This window comes from Hyaena hyaena, unplaced genomic scaffold, assembly GCF_003009895.1.
Source record: "Hyaena hyaena isolate Hyena2069 unplaced genomic scaffold, ASM300989v1 scaffold_67, whole genome shotgun sequence".
NCBI classification, from domain to species: domain Eukaryota; kingdom Metazoa; phylum Chordata; class Mammalia; order Carnivora; family Hyaenidae; genus Hyaena; species Hyaena hyaena.
This window is the reverse complement of record NW_024080699.1, coordinates 664,030-683,469: the sequence shown is the minus strand read 5'-3', so window position 1 is coordinate 683,469 and position 19,440 is coordinate 664,030. Positions and strand designations below refer to the sequence as shown.

At 37.6% G+C, this 19,440-nt stretch overlaps 1 protein-coding gene across 4 annotated transcripts in view; it reads left to right on the top strand.

The window, feature by feature from the left end:
- EML5 (EMAP like 5) overlaps nt 1-19,440 on the top strand; it is a 169,541-nt gene that overhangs the window by 60,641 nt on the left and 89,460 nt on the right. For all 4 annotated transcript variants that reach the window (XM_039232532.1, XM_039232530.1, XM_039232531.1 and 1 more), the window contains exons 9-13: nt 2,844-3,100; nt 4,426-4,638; nt 14,259-14,426; nt 15,091-15,197; nt 18,616-18,734. In XM_039232532.1, the coding sequence (XP_039088463.1) occupies nt 2,844-3,100; nt 4,426-4,638; nt 14,259-14,426; nt 15,091-15,197; nt 18,616-18,734 (864 nt within the window). The remainder of the gene's footprint in view (nt 1-2,843; nt 3,101-4,425; nt 4,639-14,258; nt 14,427-15,090; nt 15,198-18,615; nt 18,735-19,440) is intronic.

Below are 19,440 nucleotides of genomic sequence, written 5' to 3'. Positions count from 1 at the left end.
GTTTTTCTTTTCCTTTCTTTCTTTCTTTCTCCAGATAGTTAATGAATATATCCTATGTGCCAGGCACTAGGGATAAGAGTAAACAAGATGCCATCCCTGTCCTCAGAGAGCATATAATTTATTAGAGGAATTAAAGTAAATAGACGATTACACTTCAGTGTCATAAGTATAATTACACAAGGTAATCACAGAATTCTGAAAACATGTAGGATGATATGCTTGTTTTTGGTGAGTCAGAGTCACTTTGTGAAAGGGTGACATCTAGGTTCACTTTTTTTTTTTTTAAATATTTTTATTTATTTCTAGGAGAGAGAGAGAGGGAGATACAAACTCTGAAACAGGCTCCAGGCTCTGAGCTGGCAGTCAGCACAGAGCCCGACGCGGGGCTCGACCCACGAACCGTGAGATCATGACCTAAGCGAAAGTCGGATGCTTAACCGACTAAGCCACCCAGGCGCCCCACTTACCCTTTCAATTATTATGTGCAAGTAACTAGGTGAATAAGTCCTTATTTCTAATAAGTCAGGGTTTAAGCAACTGAGTCTAACATGCTGACAGGATCACCGGAGTGGTGATTAACCATAAAATTTTAACTCAATTTTCTTAATCCTAAATTTAGCTGGCCACTGTTTCTTCTTGGTTTGTGGTATATATTCTCCATATCATAAAGCAAAATTCATAAGTGTAACAGTACTAAAGTACCCTCACCGGATCAGTGATGATTGGAGGTACATTGAATAGATTAGAATCTAACACACTGATTAGTAGTAGTAGTAGTAGTAGGCTCCATGCCCAGCATGGAGCCCATTGTGGGGCTTGAACTCATGACCCTGAGATCAAAACCTGAGCTGAGATCAAGAGTTGGATGCTTAACCAACTGAGCCAGCCAGGTGCCCCCTAACACACTGATTCTTTTTTATTTAAAAAAAAATTTTTTTTATTAGAGAATGAGCATGTGCATGAGAGTGTGTGCACGAATGGGGAAGAGGGGCAGGGGGTGTAAAGAGAATATTAAGCAGACTCTATGCTGAGTGCAGAGCCCCACACAGGGCTTGATCCCATGACCCTGGGATCATGACCTGAGCTGAAAGCAAGAGTTGGATGTTCAACCAATTGAGGCACCCAGGCAGCCCCCACATTGATTCTTAAATTGGGGTACAGGGTATGTGCCAGCACAAAGTTACATAATTTCTAGAGCATCTCTCTTCCTTGTGATAAAAAATGTTAACCAATTTTATATTAAAAGAAACATTAATATCATGGAATTAAATGAAAAATGCAAATATTTTTAAAATTAGAAGATATATACCTATAAAACTTTGACTTATGGTGGTCTGCATGGTGTGATACATACCAAACTCATCAGACGCACTCATTTATTCTCATGAGTAGTTAGGAAGACTTTAGCAGAAGAGCTTCATAAGCATAGTTAATAAATTCCCTGGGGGATAAAGTAAGGTTTCCTGCAGAGTATGGAATAGGCTTTGGTTGTAAAAACATTGTCATTTTAGATTCTACCAGTGGCTAGCCATTTGTCTCTTTCTGAGAGTGTCACTACCACATTATGTCACCTTTAAAAGGATGAGGATAGGGGTTGCCTGGGTGGCTCCGTCGTTGGTTAAGCGTAATCTCTTGATTTCAGCTTAGGTCACCATCTCATTGTTCGGGAGACCGAGTCCCTAGTTGGGCTCTGTGCTGACAGCACCAAGTCTGCTTGGGATTCTCTCTCCCTCTTTCTTTGCCCCTCCCCTGCTCATGCTGATACACTCTCTTTCTCTTTCTCACAAAATAAATAAAATTTTAAAAAAGAAAAAGAAAACCTCTTGGTAATAGCACCCTGTCACTAAGACCAGGAAACATTTTCAGTCTTCATTGATTCTCAGCTGTATTTGGCCCCCTTAACCACCTGCTCCTTTTCAAAACATCCTCTTCTCAGACTTTGGGTGTTATACTCTTTCTGTTTTTTAGCCTACTTCTGCTTCCATTTTCTTTATAGGCTCATTATCTTCTTCCTACCAGTAGGTATTGCAGGACCCCAAAGCTCACACCTAGGCTTGTTCTTCTTCTCATTGTGTTTTCTCCCTTAGATAATCTCGACCTGCCTCCAGTGTCAGTTATCAGCGGTAGCCCGATGGTTCCAAATAACGTAGTTCTCACCCTGCTCTCTCCTCGGAACTCCAGCTGCGTATTTCCCATTGTTTATTTAACATCACTTGGTTGTCGCAAAGGCGTCTGTAATACAGCATGTCCCCAACTAAAACTCAGTTATAAGGCATCATTGAAAAAATCGTTTATTTTTACTTGACATGGTCTCTAATTGGGGGAGAATTTGTACTGTATTAAAAAAGGTTAAAAAGATTAAAATAAAAATGACTAGTGGTAGCTATATAAAGATATACATTCAGATGTCTTACTGAAATAATACAAATCAATTCCTCTTTTCTTTATTTCCTGATTGTAATTTTACACATTTATCTTATTACAAAAATTTATTTGAAAGTCACAGTGTTTGTAATTAAGGATTTTTCATAAACTCGGTATTTCCAAGGAACTTGATCATAAAAATCTGTGCTTTTATTTCCTTATTGTATGGAACTTTAGACTTTAAATCTTTATGTAATTAAAGAGCTAAAATGCAGCATTTTCTTCTACTTCTAGCAGATTTTGTTCTCATATATTTCTGTTCAACAAAACATTTTTTCCTGAACTAATATTTATCTCATTTATATTTGTCTTATAATTTGTAAATACTTGATATAGCCTCATACTCACTTTAGACACATTGGAAAACTAAACTCTCAAATGACTTGTTTTCGTGTGGTCTAATTATTTTTTCTTTACAGAGATATGACCGAAGTTGTACATATTAAAGACAGGAAGGAGGCAATTCATGAGTTAAAATATTCCCCAGATGGAACTTACTTGGCTGTTGGATGCAATGACAGCTCCGTTGATGTCTATGGCGTTGCACAACGTTACAAAAAGTGTGGGGAATGTGTTGGATCACTTAGTTTCATCACTCATCTTGACTGGTCCTCAGACAGTAGATATTTACAGACAAATGATGGAAACGGTAAAAGATTTTTTTATAGGATGCCAGGTAAAAGTTTCTAAGTTTCTAATAAATTAATATTATTGTTTATAGAGTTTTAGTACTTGTAAAATATTTTAAAATTTGATGAGAAGTAGGGTGTAAAATACATTTGATTATAGGAAATTAATGAAGATCTGAGCTTATATTTCAGGCATTATAATCTTTTCTATAAGGTTGCCCTATTGAAATCCTTTTGGTTCTTGATTAAAACTTCTTTGCTTGGAGGATCTAAGGCAGACCTACTTTAGGAGTGCCTGGGTGGCTCAGTCAGTTGAGCATCCAACTTCAGCTCAGGTCATGATCTCACGGTTCTTGGGTTTGAGCCCCGCGTCGGGCTCTGTGCTGACAGCTCAGAGCCTGGAGCCTGTCTTCAGATTCTGTGTCTCCCTTTCTCTGACCTTTCTCTGCTCACGCTGTCTCTCTCTCTCTCAAAAATAAATAAAACATAAAAAAAAAAAAAAAGACCTACTTTATGTCAAATCCATGCTGTGTGAGGAGTATTTGGTAAAGTCCTACTGTGTGTTACAAAGTCAAAGTGCCATTTTTATGGGTGGAACTGATTGATTAAATATAATTGCGAACAAGGTCTGACCCTAAATTCTTTGTTTTTTTTGTGGTTACCTCAAATAAATTTTGCAAATGTCTATTTTATAACTAACAAACTAAATTTGAGAAGCAAGAGTTTCCAGCGAAGATTTTTAACAGAATTAAAGCACCCTCAAAATATGATCTCTCAGTACTTCATTTAGTAGAAACTTAGTCACTGTTTCCCAACAACTTATTTAATAAGACTAGCTGCGTAATTAAATGAATGCATCTCTCCAAAAGTTTTGTTATTACCTATGTGTAATAACATGAAAAGTGACCGAATCCTAAAGTCCTGATCCCTAATGTTACTGTGTTACTCCCTGGCCGTCCTTCCTTCTTGGTCCCTTTCAGTTTTCTTTTTTTCTCAACCATGTATATTCTTAGGTTTCTTATTTAATAGTTGATTTGCCACTTTCTTATAGCTTTTACTTATTCTTCTGACTAACCGTGTTGTGACTAATCTGCCATGATTTTAGTAGGGTTCATGTTTATTCTCCACTTGAGTGAATCTGCTAAGCTACTTCAGATCAAATTTCTGTGTCTGTAATTTGGGTAGTGGCTTTTTAAATAGTTTCCTTGCATTTAATTTTCTTCTCTCCTTATCATATTCACGTAACTATTCATAATACTCTCCTTTCACTGTAGTGGGAAGATATTTAAATTTTAGAGTTTACATACTATTACAATTATTGCTTGAGAAAAATGAAATAACTTTTTAAACTAAGACTATGATTTATTTTTAGGAGGAAAAGAAGTGACAAACAAAGAAGAAATAAAAGGTGTTCACTGGGCTTCATGGACATGTGTTTCAGGCCTTGAAGTAAATGGAATTTGGCCCAAGTATTCAGATATCAATGATATAAATTCAGTAGATGGAAATTATATTGGCCAAGTTTTAGTTACAGCTGATGACTATGGAATTATAAAATTATTCCGATATCCTTGTTTGAAAAAAGGTATCTTTCCTTTCATAATACTATTAAGTATTAAGTATCCCTCTCTCTCTCTCCCTCTCCCTCCCTCTCCCTCTCCCTTCCTCTCCCTCCCTCTCCTTCCCTCTCCCTCCTTCTCCCTCTCTCTCCCTCTCCCTCTGTGTCCCTCCCTCTCCCCCATCCCTCTCTTTCTCCTCCCTCCCCACTCACTGTCTCTCTCTCTACCCTCCCTCTCCCTCCCTCTCCTTCCCTCTCCCTCCTTCTCCCTCTCTCTCCCTCTCCCTCTGTGTCCCTCCCTCTCCCCCATCCCTCTCTTTCTCCTCCCTCCCCACTCACTGTCTCTCTCTCTACCCCTCCCCTACTTGCTCGCTCCCTCTCTCTCTCTCAAAATAAATTTAAAAAATTTTTTAAATAAGACCTTTAAGTTCTAGAAAATTCATCTTGAGATAAATAAAAGGGTTTATATTTTTTTTATTTATTTATTTTAATGTTTTTATTTTATTTCTAGGGGAGAGAGAGAGAGACAGCGTGAGCAGGGGAGGGTCAGAGAGAGGGGGAGTCACAGACTGAAACAGGCTCCAGGCTCTGAGCTGGCAGTCAGCACAGAGCCTGACGCGGGGCTCGAACCCACGAACCGCGAGATCATGACCCAAGTGAAAGTCGGACGCTTAACCAACTAAGCCACCCGGGCGCCCCAAAGGGTTTATATTTTTAAAAATATGTGTACTAATTAATTGGTCAAAGGTTGTATGAAAATGAACAGAATTAGCTACATTTATTTTGCTAATTTAAAAATTGTTACAGTCATTTTGGACATGAAATTTTTATTCGAAAATTATTTTATTCAAAAATTATGTATTTACTGATACTTTACCTCATTCTTTTTAAAGAATCATTTTCTCTCCACTTCCAGAATTATTTGATAGAGTCAGACTATACAATGATAATTATACTTTTCTTATGACTAATTATCTTTAATCATTTAACTTGTTAAATATGTATCTTTTAGAAGACATTTTATCTTACACCTTTTTCTCAAGAATTTCTCAGGTCATAGTTTGGAATTTGTTGGTTTCTTGGTTGGTTTTCATGTACAGGTGTGTTTTTGCTTAAATCCTTAACATATATTGTTTGGACATTTATATACTTTGTGTAACAGGGTGAGATAAATAAGGGGTCTTATTATTTTGTACACATTTTATGTATCACTTTTTTTTTATTGGATCTCTTCTTAAATGATGATATTAAGCATTCTGTTCATAGACTTGGGAATAATTAAGTGAAATTCTGGAACAAAGCATGGGATAAATAAATATTTGAGTTAGCTTATAACAAGTCCATAAGTACTAAAATAAGTATATGAATAGACAGTTAGGATCAGGAAATTAGTTTCCTGGAAACCAAAAATAAAATAAAGCAGGACACAAAATAGTTTTAATCATAGGTATTTTAAGCTGTTAAAGTATAGTTTCAATTTTCAAAGATTTCTGTCCTACAGTATGGAGCTTTAGATTAGGTGCATTGAGTATATTACTAGAGCATTAACATCTGTAGCAAATGTGGTAATTATTTTACCTCATTGATGAAAGCTTTTACAGCCATATTAAAATGCAGTTCAGTAGGGGTGCCTGGGTGGCTCAGTCGGTTGAGCGTCCAACATCGGCTCAGGTCATGATCTCACAGTTCATGGGTTCGAGCCCCACGTCGTGGGTTCGAGGCCCTCGTTGGGCTCTGTGCTGACTGCCAGCTCAGAGCCTGGAGCCTGTTTCAGATTCTGTATCTCCCTCTCTGTCTGACCTTCCCCACTTACACTGTCTCTCTCTCTCTCTCTCTCAGAAATAAATAAAACATTAAAAAAAAATGCAGTTCAGTAAAAAGTGAACAGCTGAAATAGTTGTGTTTCAATAGGTAGTTCAGAATATGTCATTTACAAACAAATGGGAGAAGATATTTGCATTTAACATATCGGATAAAGGGTTAGTATCCAAAATCTATAAAGACCGTACGAAACTTGACACTCCAAAAAATAAATACTTCAGTTAAGTAAGCAGCAGACATGAACAGACACTTTTCCAAAGAAGACATCCAGATGGCTAACAGACAAATGAAAAGATGGTCAACATCACTCATCATCAAGAAAATACAAATCAAAGCACAATGAGCTACCACCTCACACCAGTTGACAACTCAGTGACACAACACTGACAACTCAGTCAACAACAGAGGTTGGTGAGAAAGGTCGGAATGCAAATTTGTGTAGCCACTCTGGAAAACTATATGGAGGTTCCTCAAAAAGTTAAAAACAGAATGGCCCCATGACCCAGCAATTGCACTACTAGGTATTTATCCAAAGGATACAAAAATATAGATTCAGAGGGGCATATGCACCCCAATGTTTATAGCAGCACTGTCAGCAATAGCCAAGCTATGGAAAGAGCCCACATGTGCATCGACTGATGAATGGATAAAGAAGATGTGGTAATATATACACAGTGGAATAGTACTCAGCCATCAAAAAAGTGAAATCTTGCCATTTGCAATAACATGGATGGAGCTAGAGTTAATTAGGCTAAGTAACATAAGTCAGTCAAAGACAGATACCATATGATTTCACTCATGTGTAATTTAAGAAACAAAACAGATGAATATACAGGAAGGATAAAAAAGTAACTCATAAGAGACTCTTAATTTTAGAGAAGAAACTGAGGTTTGATGGTGGGAGGTAGGAGTAGTGGGTGGGCTCAATGGGTGATGGGTATTAAGGAGGGCACTTGTGACGAGCACAGGTGTTATATGTAAGTGATGAAACACTAAATTCTAAACCTGAAACCATTTTGCCATATCTGTTAACTAACTAGAATTTTAATAAAAACTTGAAAAAAAGTAGGTAGCTTGTTCATGTTGAACTTAAGGGCCAAGAATTCTATGCTAGCGTTTCTATTGTGCCTTTACACTCAAATGGTAAATTCCAGAACTTGCCACCTATGCGGTGTTGTCAGTTCCTGCTTGCAGAGTTTCAGCTTCCTAGGTGTGTGTGAAATTGCATCCGTTAGTAATGCGAAGTGTGTTAATAAAGCCTAGCTAAATCTCTAGCAATTACAGTTTCCTATTTCTGGATCCCACCACATAGCCAGGACATGAAAGTCACTGGGCACAAGAGATTTTATTATGACTCAGAATGAGACTTGCTTAGTTAGAAGATGTGTGAGATTCAGATTAATTATGATGGTCTTAATCTTAGACATTGCTTCTGCTCACTGTTCCATATACTGACTATGCAAAAACAAAAATGATTTTCTGAGAGCTTCCTGAGTCAACTGAATTGGATTTATTGACAGTTTTTATCTTTTGCAACAGGGCAGAGTATTTTTGTTGCACAGTTATTTTTAAAATATATAGTAATCTGAATTGTGGGAATATTTTACTGAAGTCTCAGCAAAATTAATCCTATTTAGTCACTGTTTCAAGAGTATAAATTGTTTTCCGTATTTTTCTTTTTGTTAGATTTTTATTAGAAACTTATTTTATGGTAAGTGCTTTTGTTTCTAGGCACTTGTGAGCTTGAGACTATGGGTAAGTAATTGGGAGAACAGAAGATAGGATATAACTACTGCATCTTTTCTAAAAAAAAATGTTTTTAGAGAAAGACATCATGACTTGGGGAGAGGGGCAGAGGGAGAGAATCCCAAACAGGCTCCATGCTCAGTGCCTAGGCCCAACTCAGGGCTGGATCCCATGACCCTGGGATCATGACTTGAGCTTAAATCAAGAGTCTGATGATCAGTCAACTGAACCACCCAGGTGCCACATAACTGCTGCATCTTTTTTTTTTTTTTTAATTTTTAACATTTATTTCTGAGAGACTGAGACAGAGCACAAGCCGGGGGAGGGGCAGAGAGCTGGAGACATAGAATCTGAAGCAGGCTCCAGGCTCTGAGGTGTTAGCACAGAGCCCGACTTGGGGCTCGAACTCAAAGACTGTGAGATCATGACCTGACCCAAAGTCGGACACTCAACTGACTGAGCCACCCAGGAGCCCCAACTGCTGCATCTTTAAAGAATTAGTAGAGGGGTACCTGGTGGCTCAGTCAGTTGAGCATCCAACTTTGGCCAAGGTCATGATCTTATGGTTCATGAGTTTGAGCCCCATGTTGGGCTCTGTGCTGACAGCTCGGAGCCTGGAGCTGGCTTCAGGTTCTGTGTCTCCTTCTGTCTCTGCCCTCCCCTTGCTTGTGTTCTATCTCTCTCAAAAACAAATAAAAATATTAAATTTTTTTAAAAAGTAGAAATATCTTAAGATTTTGTGTTTATTGAATTTACTTGCATAAAGTTAGTATCACTAGAAAAATTCTCTTTCAGATTAGTTATGAAGTTGTACTTTTTTTTTTAATGCTTGCTTTTGAGAGAGTGCAAGTGGGGGTGAGGCAGAGAGAAGGGACAGAACATCCAACTGTTGATTTTGGCTCAGGTCATGGTCCCACGGTTGTGGAATCAAGCCCCATTTGGGCTCCATTCTGAGCATAGAGACTGCTTAAGATTCGCCCCCCGCCCCCCGCCCCGCACTTGTGTTCTCTCTCTCTCAAAAGAAAAAAAAAGATAGAATTCATGCGTTTATTCTTCTGTGGTGGACATTTGGGTAATATCCAGTTTTTTGCCATTATATGCAAGTTTCTCAAAGATGTCTACTTAGGAATGAAGTTGCTGGGTCATAGAGAATTATAGGAAAATGCCAAATTGTTTTCCAAAGTGGTTATATCATTTAAAAAACCCTGTTGATCCATATCCTTTTCAACACTTGGCATTGCTACACTTCTTAATTTGTATAAGTCTAATTAGTATAAATGATGTCACATTGTAGTCTTAACTGTCATTCGTCTAACTAATGAGATGGATAATTTTCCCATTGTTTTTTTTGTTTTTCTGCATTCCCTTTTCTGTCAAACATGGGTTAATATCTTTTGCCTATTGTTCTTTTTTAAAAAAAATTTTTAATGTTTAATTTTTAAGAGAGACAGACCATAAGTGGGGGAGGGACAGAGAGAGAGAAAGAGACAGGTAGACAGACACAGAATCGGAAGTAGGTTCCAGACTTTGAGCTGTCAGCACAGAGCCCAATATGGGACTCGAACTTGTGAACCATAAGATCATGACCTGGGCCAAAGTTGGATGCTCAACTGACTGAGCCACCAGGCGCCCCTCTACTAGTTCTCTAAAGATGCAACAGTTGAGGCTCCTGGGTGGTTCAGTCAGTTGAGTGTCATGACCTGAGCCAAAGTCAGAAACTTAACCAACTGAGCCACCCAGGCCTCCTGTCTTTTACCTGTTTTTCTATGGAGTTGTGGGGTTTTTTATTGAGTTGTTGAAGTTATTTTATATATGCTGAATACAAATGATTTGTAATTTTTGTGTTCAAATGTGTTTTCCCAGTTTTTGACTTATTTTTAGAACAGTTATAATTACTGTGTCTTCTGTTAACCAATTCCTAATTGCAATGTAGTCAAATCTGTCTCTCTTTTTTTATGAATAGTTCTGTTTTGTATATTAATATTATACTAGGGTTACATAGATATTCTCATATTTTATAAAGAAGCAGTAAGGTTATTAAAACATAGTTAAATGGGAAAATATCTTTTGTCCTATTGCTACAATTTATTGAAGAGATTAGCTCACTTAATTTTATGCTATAATATACTTTAAAACAAATTTGAAAAAAAATGGGATCATCAAAAAATTTTTTTCAGTATATTGCTTTATCCTCACCAAGAATTTCCCTTCTCCTTTAAATTAGGAAAGCTCCTATGACCATTCTAGCTTGCTCCAATAAGTCTTTTCTCTGAGATATTCTAATTGATGACATATTATTTAGGCCTTAACTATTCTTTTTGTCATTTCCTGTCTTAGGCCAGGGTTTTCATAGTGAAGAAACTTTGAGAACCTATAATTTAATTTATATTAGAATGGAAATGGAGTCCAAGAGAGGTTAAGTGATATGCTCAAGCTCCTGTGCTGTTAAGTAGTTGAGCAGACTCTTTAGCAAGCTCTAGTCTTTTTATTTCAGTTTCTAATATTCTGTACATCACACTTTTGTCCCCTTTTATAATTATAAGGGCTGGAATCATGTTTAATGCCCTCATTTTCTTCAGTATTCTTCTTCCCTCTTTTGTAACCTAGTATTCCAACTCAAGTGTACAAACATAGTAAAGGCACATATGATCTTTGTTTTTCTTTTCCTTTCTTTCTCTTTCTCCAGATAGTTAATGAATATATCCTATGTGCCAGGCACTAGGGATAAGAATAAACAAGATGCCATCCCTGTCCTCAGCATATAATTTATTAGAGGAATTAACAAGTAAATAGACGATTACACTTCAGTGTCATAAGTATAATTACACAAGGTAATCACGGAATTCTGAAAACATGTAGGATGATAGCTTGTTTTTGGTGAGTCAGAGTCACTTTGTGAAAGGGTGACATCTAGGTTCAGTTTTTTTTTTTTAATATTTATTTCTAGGAGAGAGAGACAGCGTGAGCAGGGGAGGGTCAGAGAGAGAGGGAGATACAGACTCTGAAATAGGCTCAGGCTCTGACCTGGCAGTCAGCACAGAGCCCGACGCGGGGCTCGAACCCACGAACCGCGAGATCATGACCTAAGCGAAAGTCAGATGCTTAACCGACTAAGCCACCCAGGCGCCCCTAGGTTCACTTTTAAGGCACCTGTTTGTTATTGTTAAGTAAGCAGTGCTGGTTGGGGCACCAGGGTGGCTCAGTTGGTTAAGTGTCCAACTTTGGCTCAGGTCATGATCTCAACATTCATGAGTTCAAGCCCTGCGTTGGGCTCTGTGCTGACAGCTCAGAGCCTGGAGCCTGCTTCAGACTCTGTGTATCCCTCTCTCTCTGCCGCCTCCCCACTCGCACTGTCTCTCTCTTACTCTCTCTCAAAAATAAACATTTAAACAAACAAAAAGTGCTGATTATTAAATAATTATTAATATAGTCTATTTAATTATAAATAATTGGCTTCCCTTAGACTTACTCTACAACTTGTTTGTTAAGCTGCCTTGGTTCTTTCTTCCAGAGAGATTGATCTTTGAAAAGTCACAGAATACAATTGGGAAGGGACTAGCAGATTACTTACAACTTAGAGTTATTTACAACTCTCTTGGGGTTATTGTCCATTATAGTTAATTAGAATACATGTTCATATAACTCTTCTTCATGTGCCTAAACAAGAAAATATTAGTACATCTGAAAAACTTGGAATTTTGTTTTTTGGAATCTCTGTCTTTACTTTTTTTTTGAGAGAGAGCGAGTGAGCAGGGGAGAGATGGTAGGGTGGGGGGAAAGAGAGAGAGAGAGAATCCCAAACAAGCTCCGTGCTGTCATCGCAGAGCCTGACACAGGGCTTGATCTCACAAACCAAGAGATCATGACCTGAGCTGAGATCAGGAGTCGGACACTTAACTGACTGAGCCACCCAGGCATCCCTCTGGCTTTACTTTTTAAGACTCTGGTGGCTAAGAGTACTTAAAGGGTCACATCAGGGGCGCCTGGGTGGCTTGGTCGGTTAAGCGTCTGACTTTCGCTTAGGTCATGATCTTGCAGTTCGTGGGTTCGAGCCCCATGTCGGGCTCTGTGCTGACAGCCAGCTCAGAGCCTGGAGCCTGCTTCAGTCTGTGACTCCCCCTCTCTCTGACCCTCCCCTGCTCACGCTGTCTCTCTCTCTCTCTCTCTTTCTCTCTCTCTCCTAGAATTAAAAAAAAAAAAAAGTCCCATCAGAGAAAGTAGTAGCCAGAGTCCTCTCAATGAGCAAATAATACATTCTCATGTGAGAGAGATGGGACTAAATCTTAACTTATTGGACTTTCCCTGGGTGAACTGTGACACATTACCTATCTAGAAAGTTACTGACTTGTATTTAGCTACATAAAACAATTGGTTCCTAAAATTTAACAGCATTGCTATTAAGCAACAGTGAATTGTAATTTTAGGTGAGCTTTGGTCAAATCTTTTATGCTTTCATTAAGATACTATCCCTAAATTCATAGCCAAGGTAAAAGTTTATCTCCAGATTTTAATTGATGGAGCTTTGCCTTTCTGACATACAGGGCTTCTATAACTTAATTTAAAAAATATTAAAACATTGGGGCACCTGGTGGCTCAGTTGGTTAAGCTTCCAACTCTTGATTTTGGGTCATGTCATAAGCTCATGGTCGTAGGATCTAGACCTGTGTTGAGCTTTCCACTGAGCTTGGAGCCTGCTTGGGATTCATTCTCTCCCTCCCTCCCTCCCTCCTTCCCCCCCCTCTCTCTCCCCCTCCCCCACTCTCCCCCCTCCCCCACGTGCACACACTTGTTCATTCTCTCTCAAAAAAATTTTTTTAAACATTATCAAAATGAAGCCAAACATTATTGTATCCACTGTACTCTAATAGGGATGTATATATGTTGCCAAATATCAGGTTTAAGCAGGATACAGAGAATGTTATTTGAACTTAGAACCACAAAAATGGTTCTTAAAATCACACAGGTTATTTGTAAAAAACTAACCACAGGGGCTCCTGAGTGACGTGACTTAGTGGCCAACTTGTGATCTTGGCTCAGGTCGTGATCTCACAGTTCATGAATGAGCTTGAGTCCTGTGTCAGGCTCTGCACTGGATGGAACCTGCTTGGGATTCTGTCTCTCCTCCTCTCTGCCCCTCCACTGCTCTTGTGCATGCTCTCTCTCTCCCTCCGTCTGTCTCTTTCTCTCTCTCAAAATTAATAAACTTAAAAATAAACATTAACCACAAAGTTAGTTCTTTTATAATTAGGGAAATCTGGTGTATACCACCTTAACCAGATGATGCAAACTAACCCCTAATGATAGAACTGTGCCCCTTGAAAGGATGTATCCAAAGGGATACAGCATCATAGATGCCAAAAAAAAAAAAAAAAACAACCGCACATCATCTGAATCTAATCATGAAGAAACATTAGACAAACTTAGGTTGAAGAACATTATACAAAACATATAGATTTAAGGAATTACTATAAAGGACAGTTTTGGGGACAACTGGGCATATTTTGATAAATATGTATTAAGTTGATTTTTGAATGTTGAGTCCACATTGCATTCCTGGCATAAATCCCATTTGGTCGTGCTGTGTATTCCTTTTTATATGTTGCTGTATTCGGTTTGCTAGTATTTTGTTGATAGCTTAAGTTTTTAGAAGGAGCCTCTGGCTGGTAGGGCTAGGGACGGCGGGAGTGGAGTAGACGGGTTGAATTTCACTTAAAACCAAAGGGTTCAGGCCAGAACATTCAACTTTGGTGATATGCAAACAGTTTTGTGATATGCAAACAGTTGATGCCTTTGTGGCTGTAGGCTTTTTGCTCTGAACAGTAAGAAAACGCCTCACAGCCCTTAGGGTTCCTACCAAATCACATTGTCCATCAGTAGAGCAGAGGTTTACATCCCTTCATGTAGACTCATTCATTTGTTAATTCAATAAACTTTTGAATTAATATTTTTACTTTTAATGCTAATTAAGATAATGGAAGGAGGATGTATTGTCTCAGGTATAGAAATCGTGGTTTGAAGTGGTATTTTTGTGTGTGTGTTGGTATTTGTTTATCAATTTAAAGGCATATTTTTTGTTATAGGAGCCAAGTTTAAAAAATATATTGGCCATTCGGCTCATGTAACTAACGTCAGATGGTCACATGACTATCAGTGGGTTATTTCTATTGGTGGAGCAGATCACTCTGTCTTCCAGTGGAAATTTATTCCTGAAAGAAAACTAAAAGATGCTCTTCACATAGCACCTCAAGGTGAGTAGAACACACTGCCTGAACAATTTCTCTGTCAAAACACTCTTCAGGAATCCCAGAGTAATGATTTTACTGTTGAAGTGTCATTAGTCTTATAAGTTAACAGTATAGTTTTTAGTGAAAATGTTAAAATCCTCGGTGTATAAGTCTCGAGTCAAATGTCAGAGAGCATGGAATACAAAGTACTTTTGTGTGTGTTTTAATCCACGGATGGATGAATGGAAAAAAAGTTACATTATCAAAACAAACATTCGTTGCATTCTCAGGGAGACAGGTATCTAGGTTTCATATATGGTTATATATGAACATCATTATCTAGTGTTAATTCATCTGTTACATATAGTATTTTCCAGATATTTTTCATGTTAATTATAGGTCATATTCACTTATATTTGCCCAACATTCAAGTTTGATGCAGCAGTTGTTGTGGCACCAGTTGAGGGATTTAAAGTAGCTGTTGAGTTTAAGGTGAAGTGGAGGGGAAGGTGCTCTGTGATACCATTTACTGACATCTGTGTTTCTTGAATAGATCATGTCATGTGACTGCTTTATGGCTTGTCACCATGTCAGTTGGTACAGGCAGCTCTAATCATTAACTTTACAGTGCTGTTTTGAAAATGAATGTTCTTTAAACAAGTAATGTTTCATTTTTAAAAAATTACAGAAAGTCTGGCTGACTCTAATAGTGATGAATCAGATTCAGATCTGTCTGATGTTCCAGAACTGGATTCTGAAATTGAGCAAGAGACACAGCTTACCTACCGTCGGCAGGTAATTTTTATTATCACATTATTTTCTTCTGAAAACCTCATTCCTTTTTTTTTTTATCTTGCTCCCTGTTGTTTATTGATTTATTGTTATCTTTTGTGGTTTTTAATTTTCCAGGAAATGTTTTTCTATTGCAGTTTTTCTCCTTTAAGAGTTAAAGTACACTTACGTAAAATATTCTTTTATAATAAGTGCTTGATGTATTAAGTTTGCTTGTATTCTATTTGCCTATAGCTTTCTGTCACAGTACATTTTTCTAAATTTTTTTTTAATGTTTTTTTATTTCTGAGAGAGAGACAGCATGAGCAGGGTAAGGTCAGAGAGAGAGGAAGGCACAGAATCTGAAACGGGCTCCAGGCTCTGAGCTACCTGTCAGCACAGAGTCCGATGCAGGGCCTGAACCTACGAACCACGAGATCATGACCTGAGCCAAAGTTGGACACTTAACTGACTGAGCCACCCAGGCGCCCCTTGTCACAGTGCATTTTGGTTTATCCTCTTTAAAATATTTCCTTATGAAGCATTAGAATTTTAGGGTGCCTAGATGGCTCAGTTAAACGTCCGACTCTTGATTTCGTCTCAGTTCATGATCTCACTGTTCATGGGATCAAGCCCCTCATTAGGCTCTGTGCTGTCAGCTTGGGATTCTCTGTTTCCCTCTCTTTACACTCCTCCCCTGCATGTGTGCTCATGCACATGTGTGTATACACATTTTCTCAAAATAAGTAAAACATTAAAAAAACAATATTAAAAAATAATTTCATCATAGCTAGTGTATCATCCTCAATGGGGAAAAATTGAAAGCTTTCCCCCTGAGATCAGGAACATGACAGAGATGTCACCACTGTTGTTCAGTATAGAATTGGAAGTCCTAGCCCCAGCGGTCAGACAACAAAATGAAATAAAAGGCATCCAAATTGGCAAAGAAGTCGTCCAACTTTCACTCTTTGCAGATGACAATATACTCTACATAGAAAACCCAGAAGATTCCACCAAAAAGTAGTGTATAGAAGTTGGTTGCACTTCTGTACACCAATAATGAGGCAATAGAAAGAGATATCAAGGAAAAGATCCCATTTATAGTTGCACCAAAAACCATAAAATGCCTAGGAATAAATCTAACCAAAGAAGTAAAAAAAAATCTGTACGCTGAAAACTATAGAAAGCTAATGACAAAAATTGAAGAAGACACAAAGAAATGGAAAAACGTTCCATGCTCCTGGATTAGAGGAACAAATATTGTTAAAATGTCTATACTGTCTAAATCAATCTACATATTCAATGCAGTCCCTACCAAAATAACACCAGCATGCTTCACAGAGCTAAAACAAACAATCCTAAAATTGGTATAGAAGCAGACAAGACTCTAAATAACCAAAGTAATGCTGAAAAAGAAAACCAAAGCTGGAGCTATCACAATCCTGGACTTTAACCTAGATTTCAAAGCTGTAATCATCAAGACAGTATGGTACTGGCACAAAAACAGACATATAGATAAATGGAATAGAACAGAGAACCCAGAAATGGACCCACAAATATATGGCCAAATAATCTGTGACAAAGCAGGAAGAATACCCAGTGGAAAAAGAGCCTCTTTAGCAAATGGTGTTGGGAGAACTGGACAGCAACATTCAGAAGAATGAAACTGGACCACTTTCTTTCATCATACACAAAAAGAAACTCAGAATGGATCAAAGACCTGAATGTGAGACAGGAAAGACATCAAAATCCTAGAGGCGAAAAAGGGCAGCAACCTTTTTGACCTTAGCCAAACTTACTTGACCTATCTCTGGAGGCAAGGGAAATAAAAGCAAAAATGAATCTATTGGGACCTCATCAAGATAAAACGCTTCTACACAATGAAGGAAACAGTCAATAAACCTAAAAGGCAACAAGTAGAATGGGAGAAGATATTTGCAAATGACATGTTGGATAAAGGGTTAGTATCCAAAATCTATAAAGAACTTATCTAACTCAACACCCAAAAAACAAATAATCCAGTGAAGAAACAGGCAAAAGACATGAACAGACACTTTTCCAAAGAAGAAATCCTGATGGTAAACAGACACATGAAAAGATACTCAACATTGCTCATCATCATCAGGGAAATAACAAATCAAAACCACAAGGAGATTTCACCTCACAACAGTCAGAATGACTAAAATTAACAACTCGGGAAACAACAGATTTTGGTGAGCATGTGGAGAAAGGGGAACCCTATAGCACTGTTGGTGGAAATGTAAACTCTGGAAAACAGTGGGAGGTTCCTCAAAAAATTAAGAATAGAACTACCCTATGATGCAATAATTGCACTACTAGGAATTTATCTAAAGGATACAAAAATGCTGATTCAAATGAACACGTGCACTTCAATGTTTATAGCAGCACTATCAACAATAGCCAAATTGTGGAAAGAGGCCAAATGTCCACCAACTGATGAATGAATTAAAAAAATATATATATGTATACACCCCACATTTTCTTAATCACACATATGTGTATATGCATGTATATATGTATATATATGCACATGTATATGCATATATGTACATATATACATATATATGTGCAATGCTATTCAGCAATGAAAAAGAATTAAATCTTGCCATTTGTAACAATGTGGATGAAACTGGAGGGTATTATGCTAAGCAAAATAAGAGAAAGATACATGTTTCATTCATGTGGAATTTGAAAAACTTAACAGAATGCATGTTGGGGAAGGGAAGGAAAAATAAGATAAAAGCAGAGGGCGGCAAACCATAAGAGACTCTTAAATACAGAGAACAAACTGAGGATTGATGGAAGTGTTGGTGAGGGATCGGGTTAAATGGGTGACAGGAATTATGGGCACTTTTCAGGATGAGCATTGGGTGTCATATGTAAGAGATGAAACAATGAGTTCTGCTCCTGAAGCCAAGACTGCACTGTATGCTAACTAACATGAAGATGGGGCGTCTGGGTGGTTAGTCAGTTAAGCATCCGACTTTGGCGCAGGTCATGATCTCACTGTTTGTGGGTTCGAGCCCCACGTTGGGCTCTGTGCTGACAGCTAGCTCAGAGCCTGGAGCCTGCTTCAGATTCTGTCTCCCTTTCTTACTGACCCTCCCTTACTCATACTGCCTCTCTCTCTCTCTCTCTCTCAGAAATAAATAAAACATTAAAAAAAAACCTAATGTGAGGATAAAATAATAATAATAATTTCATGAACACTAAATATGTATTTGTCAGTGTAATACATAGAAAATGTAAATTTGTTGTTTCCAAGGAAGAAAATTTCATAAAATACCTTCTTATTTAAATGTTAAAACTTTAGTAATCAGTAGTAACCACAGTGTCTGAAAGTTACATTAGGAATCTGTGAACACCTTTATTAATTTGTATTCTAAGATTATTTTTAATTACTTCTGTACATTATTTAAAGGTTTACAAAGAAGATCTACCTCAGCTTAAAGAACAGTACAAGGAAAAACAAAAAAGTGGTACTTCTAAAAGAAGAGAGCGGGCTCCAGGAAATAGCATTCGATTACACTTTGTTCACGGGTATGAAACAACTATTGTTCATTTATGTGTTTGCATTTTGGTTCACATTTACTAGCTTTGTGACTTTGAGCAAGTCACTCAACCTTTCTTTGCCTCTTTCCCCATCTGTAAAATGAAGATAACAGTACCCACTCCATAGGATTCTGATGAGGCGTAAGTAAGCCAGTGTTTTTCGTGACTTAGAATATTGTCTGGCGCATAATAAGCACTATATAAGTGTTTAAAATAAATTTGTCTTGTAAAAGTTTAGTATTAGTTTATAGAAATGAAGCTCTTGTCTTTAAACAAATGAAAATAAGTAAAATGTAGGACATTATCATTACCCCTAAATATGTCTGATTTGTAATTATATTGTGGCCCCCCCCCTTTTATTTTGGCCTGCATTTGGCCCTTGTGTTTTAACTTCAGTAAAATACAGTCTCTGAATTTTCTTAGGACATCTGGCAATACAATGTCAGATTTCATCCTGAAACAACAGATTCTCCATTCAACCCTTCCCTTCTCTTAGGAATGTAAAAAGAATTCATTTAGTAAGAATATTATATTTCTGGTGTTAAAATAGGCAGTATTTCTGTGTAGTTACATATTATACATTGAGTTTCTTTAAAGCACAAAAGAAGGGTTGCTATAAATGGAAATATATTGACTATTTTAAAAAGATTCAGCTATTTTTTTCTGGATGTGTATAATATTTTACACTTATTGT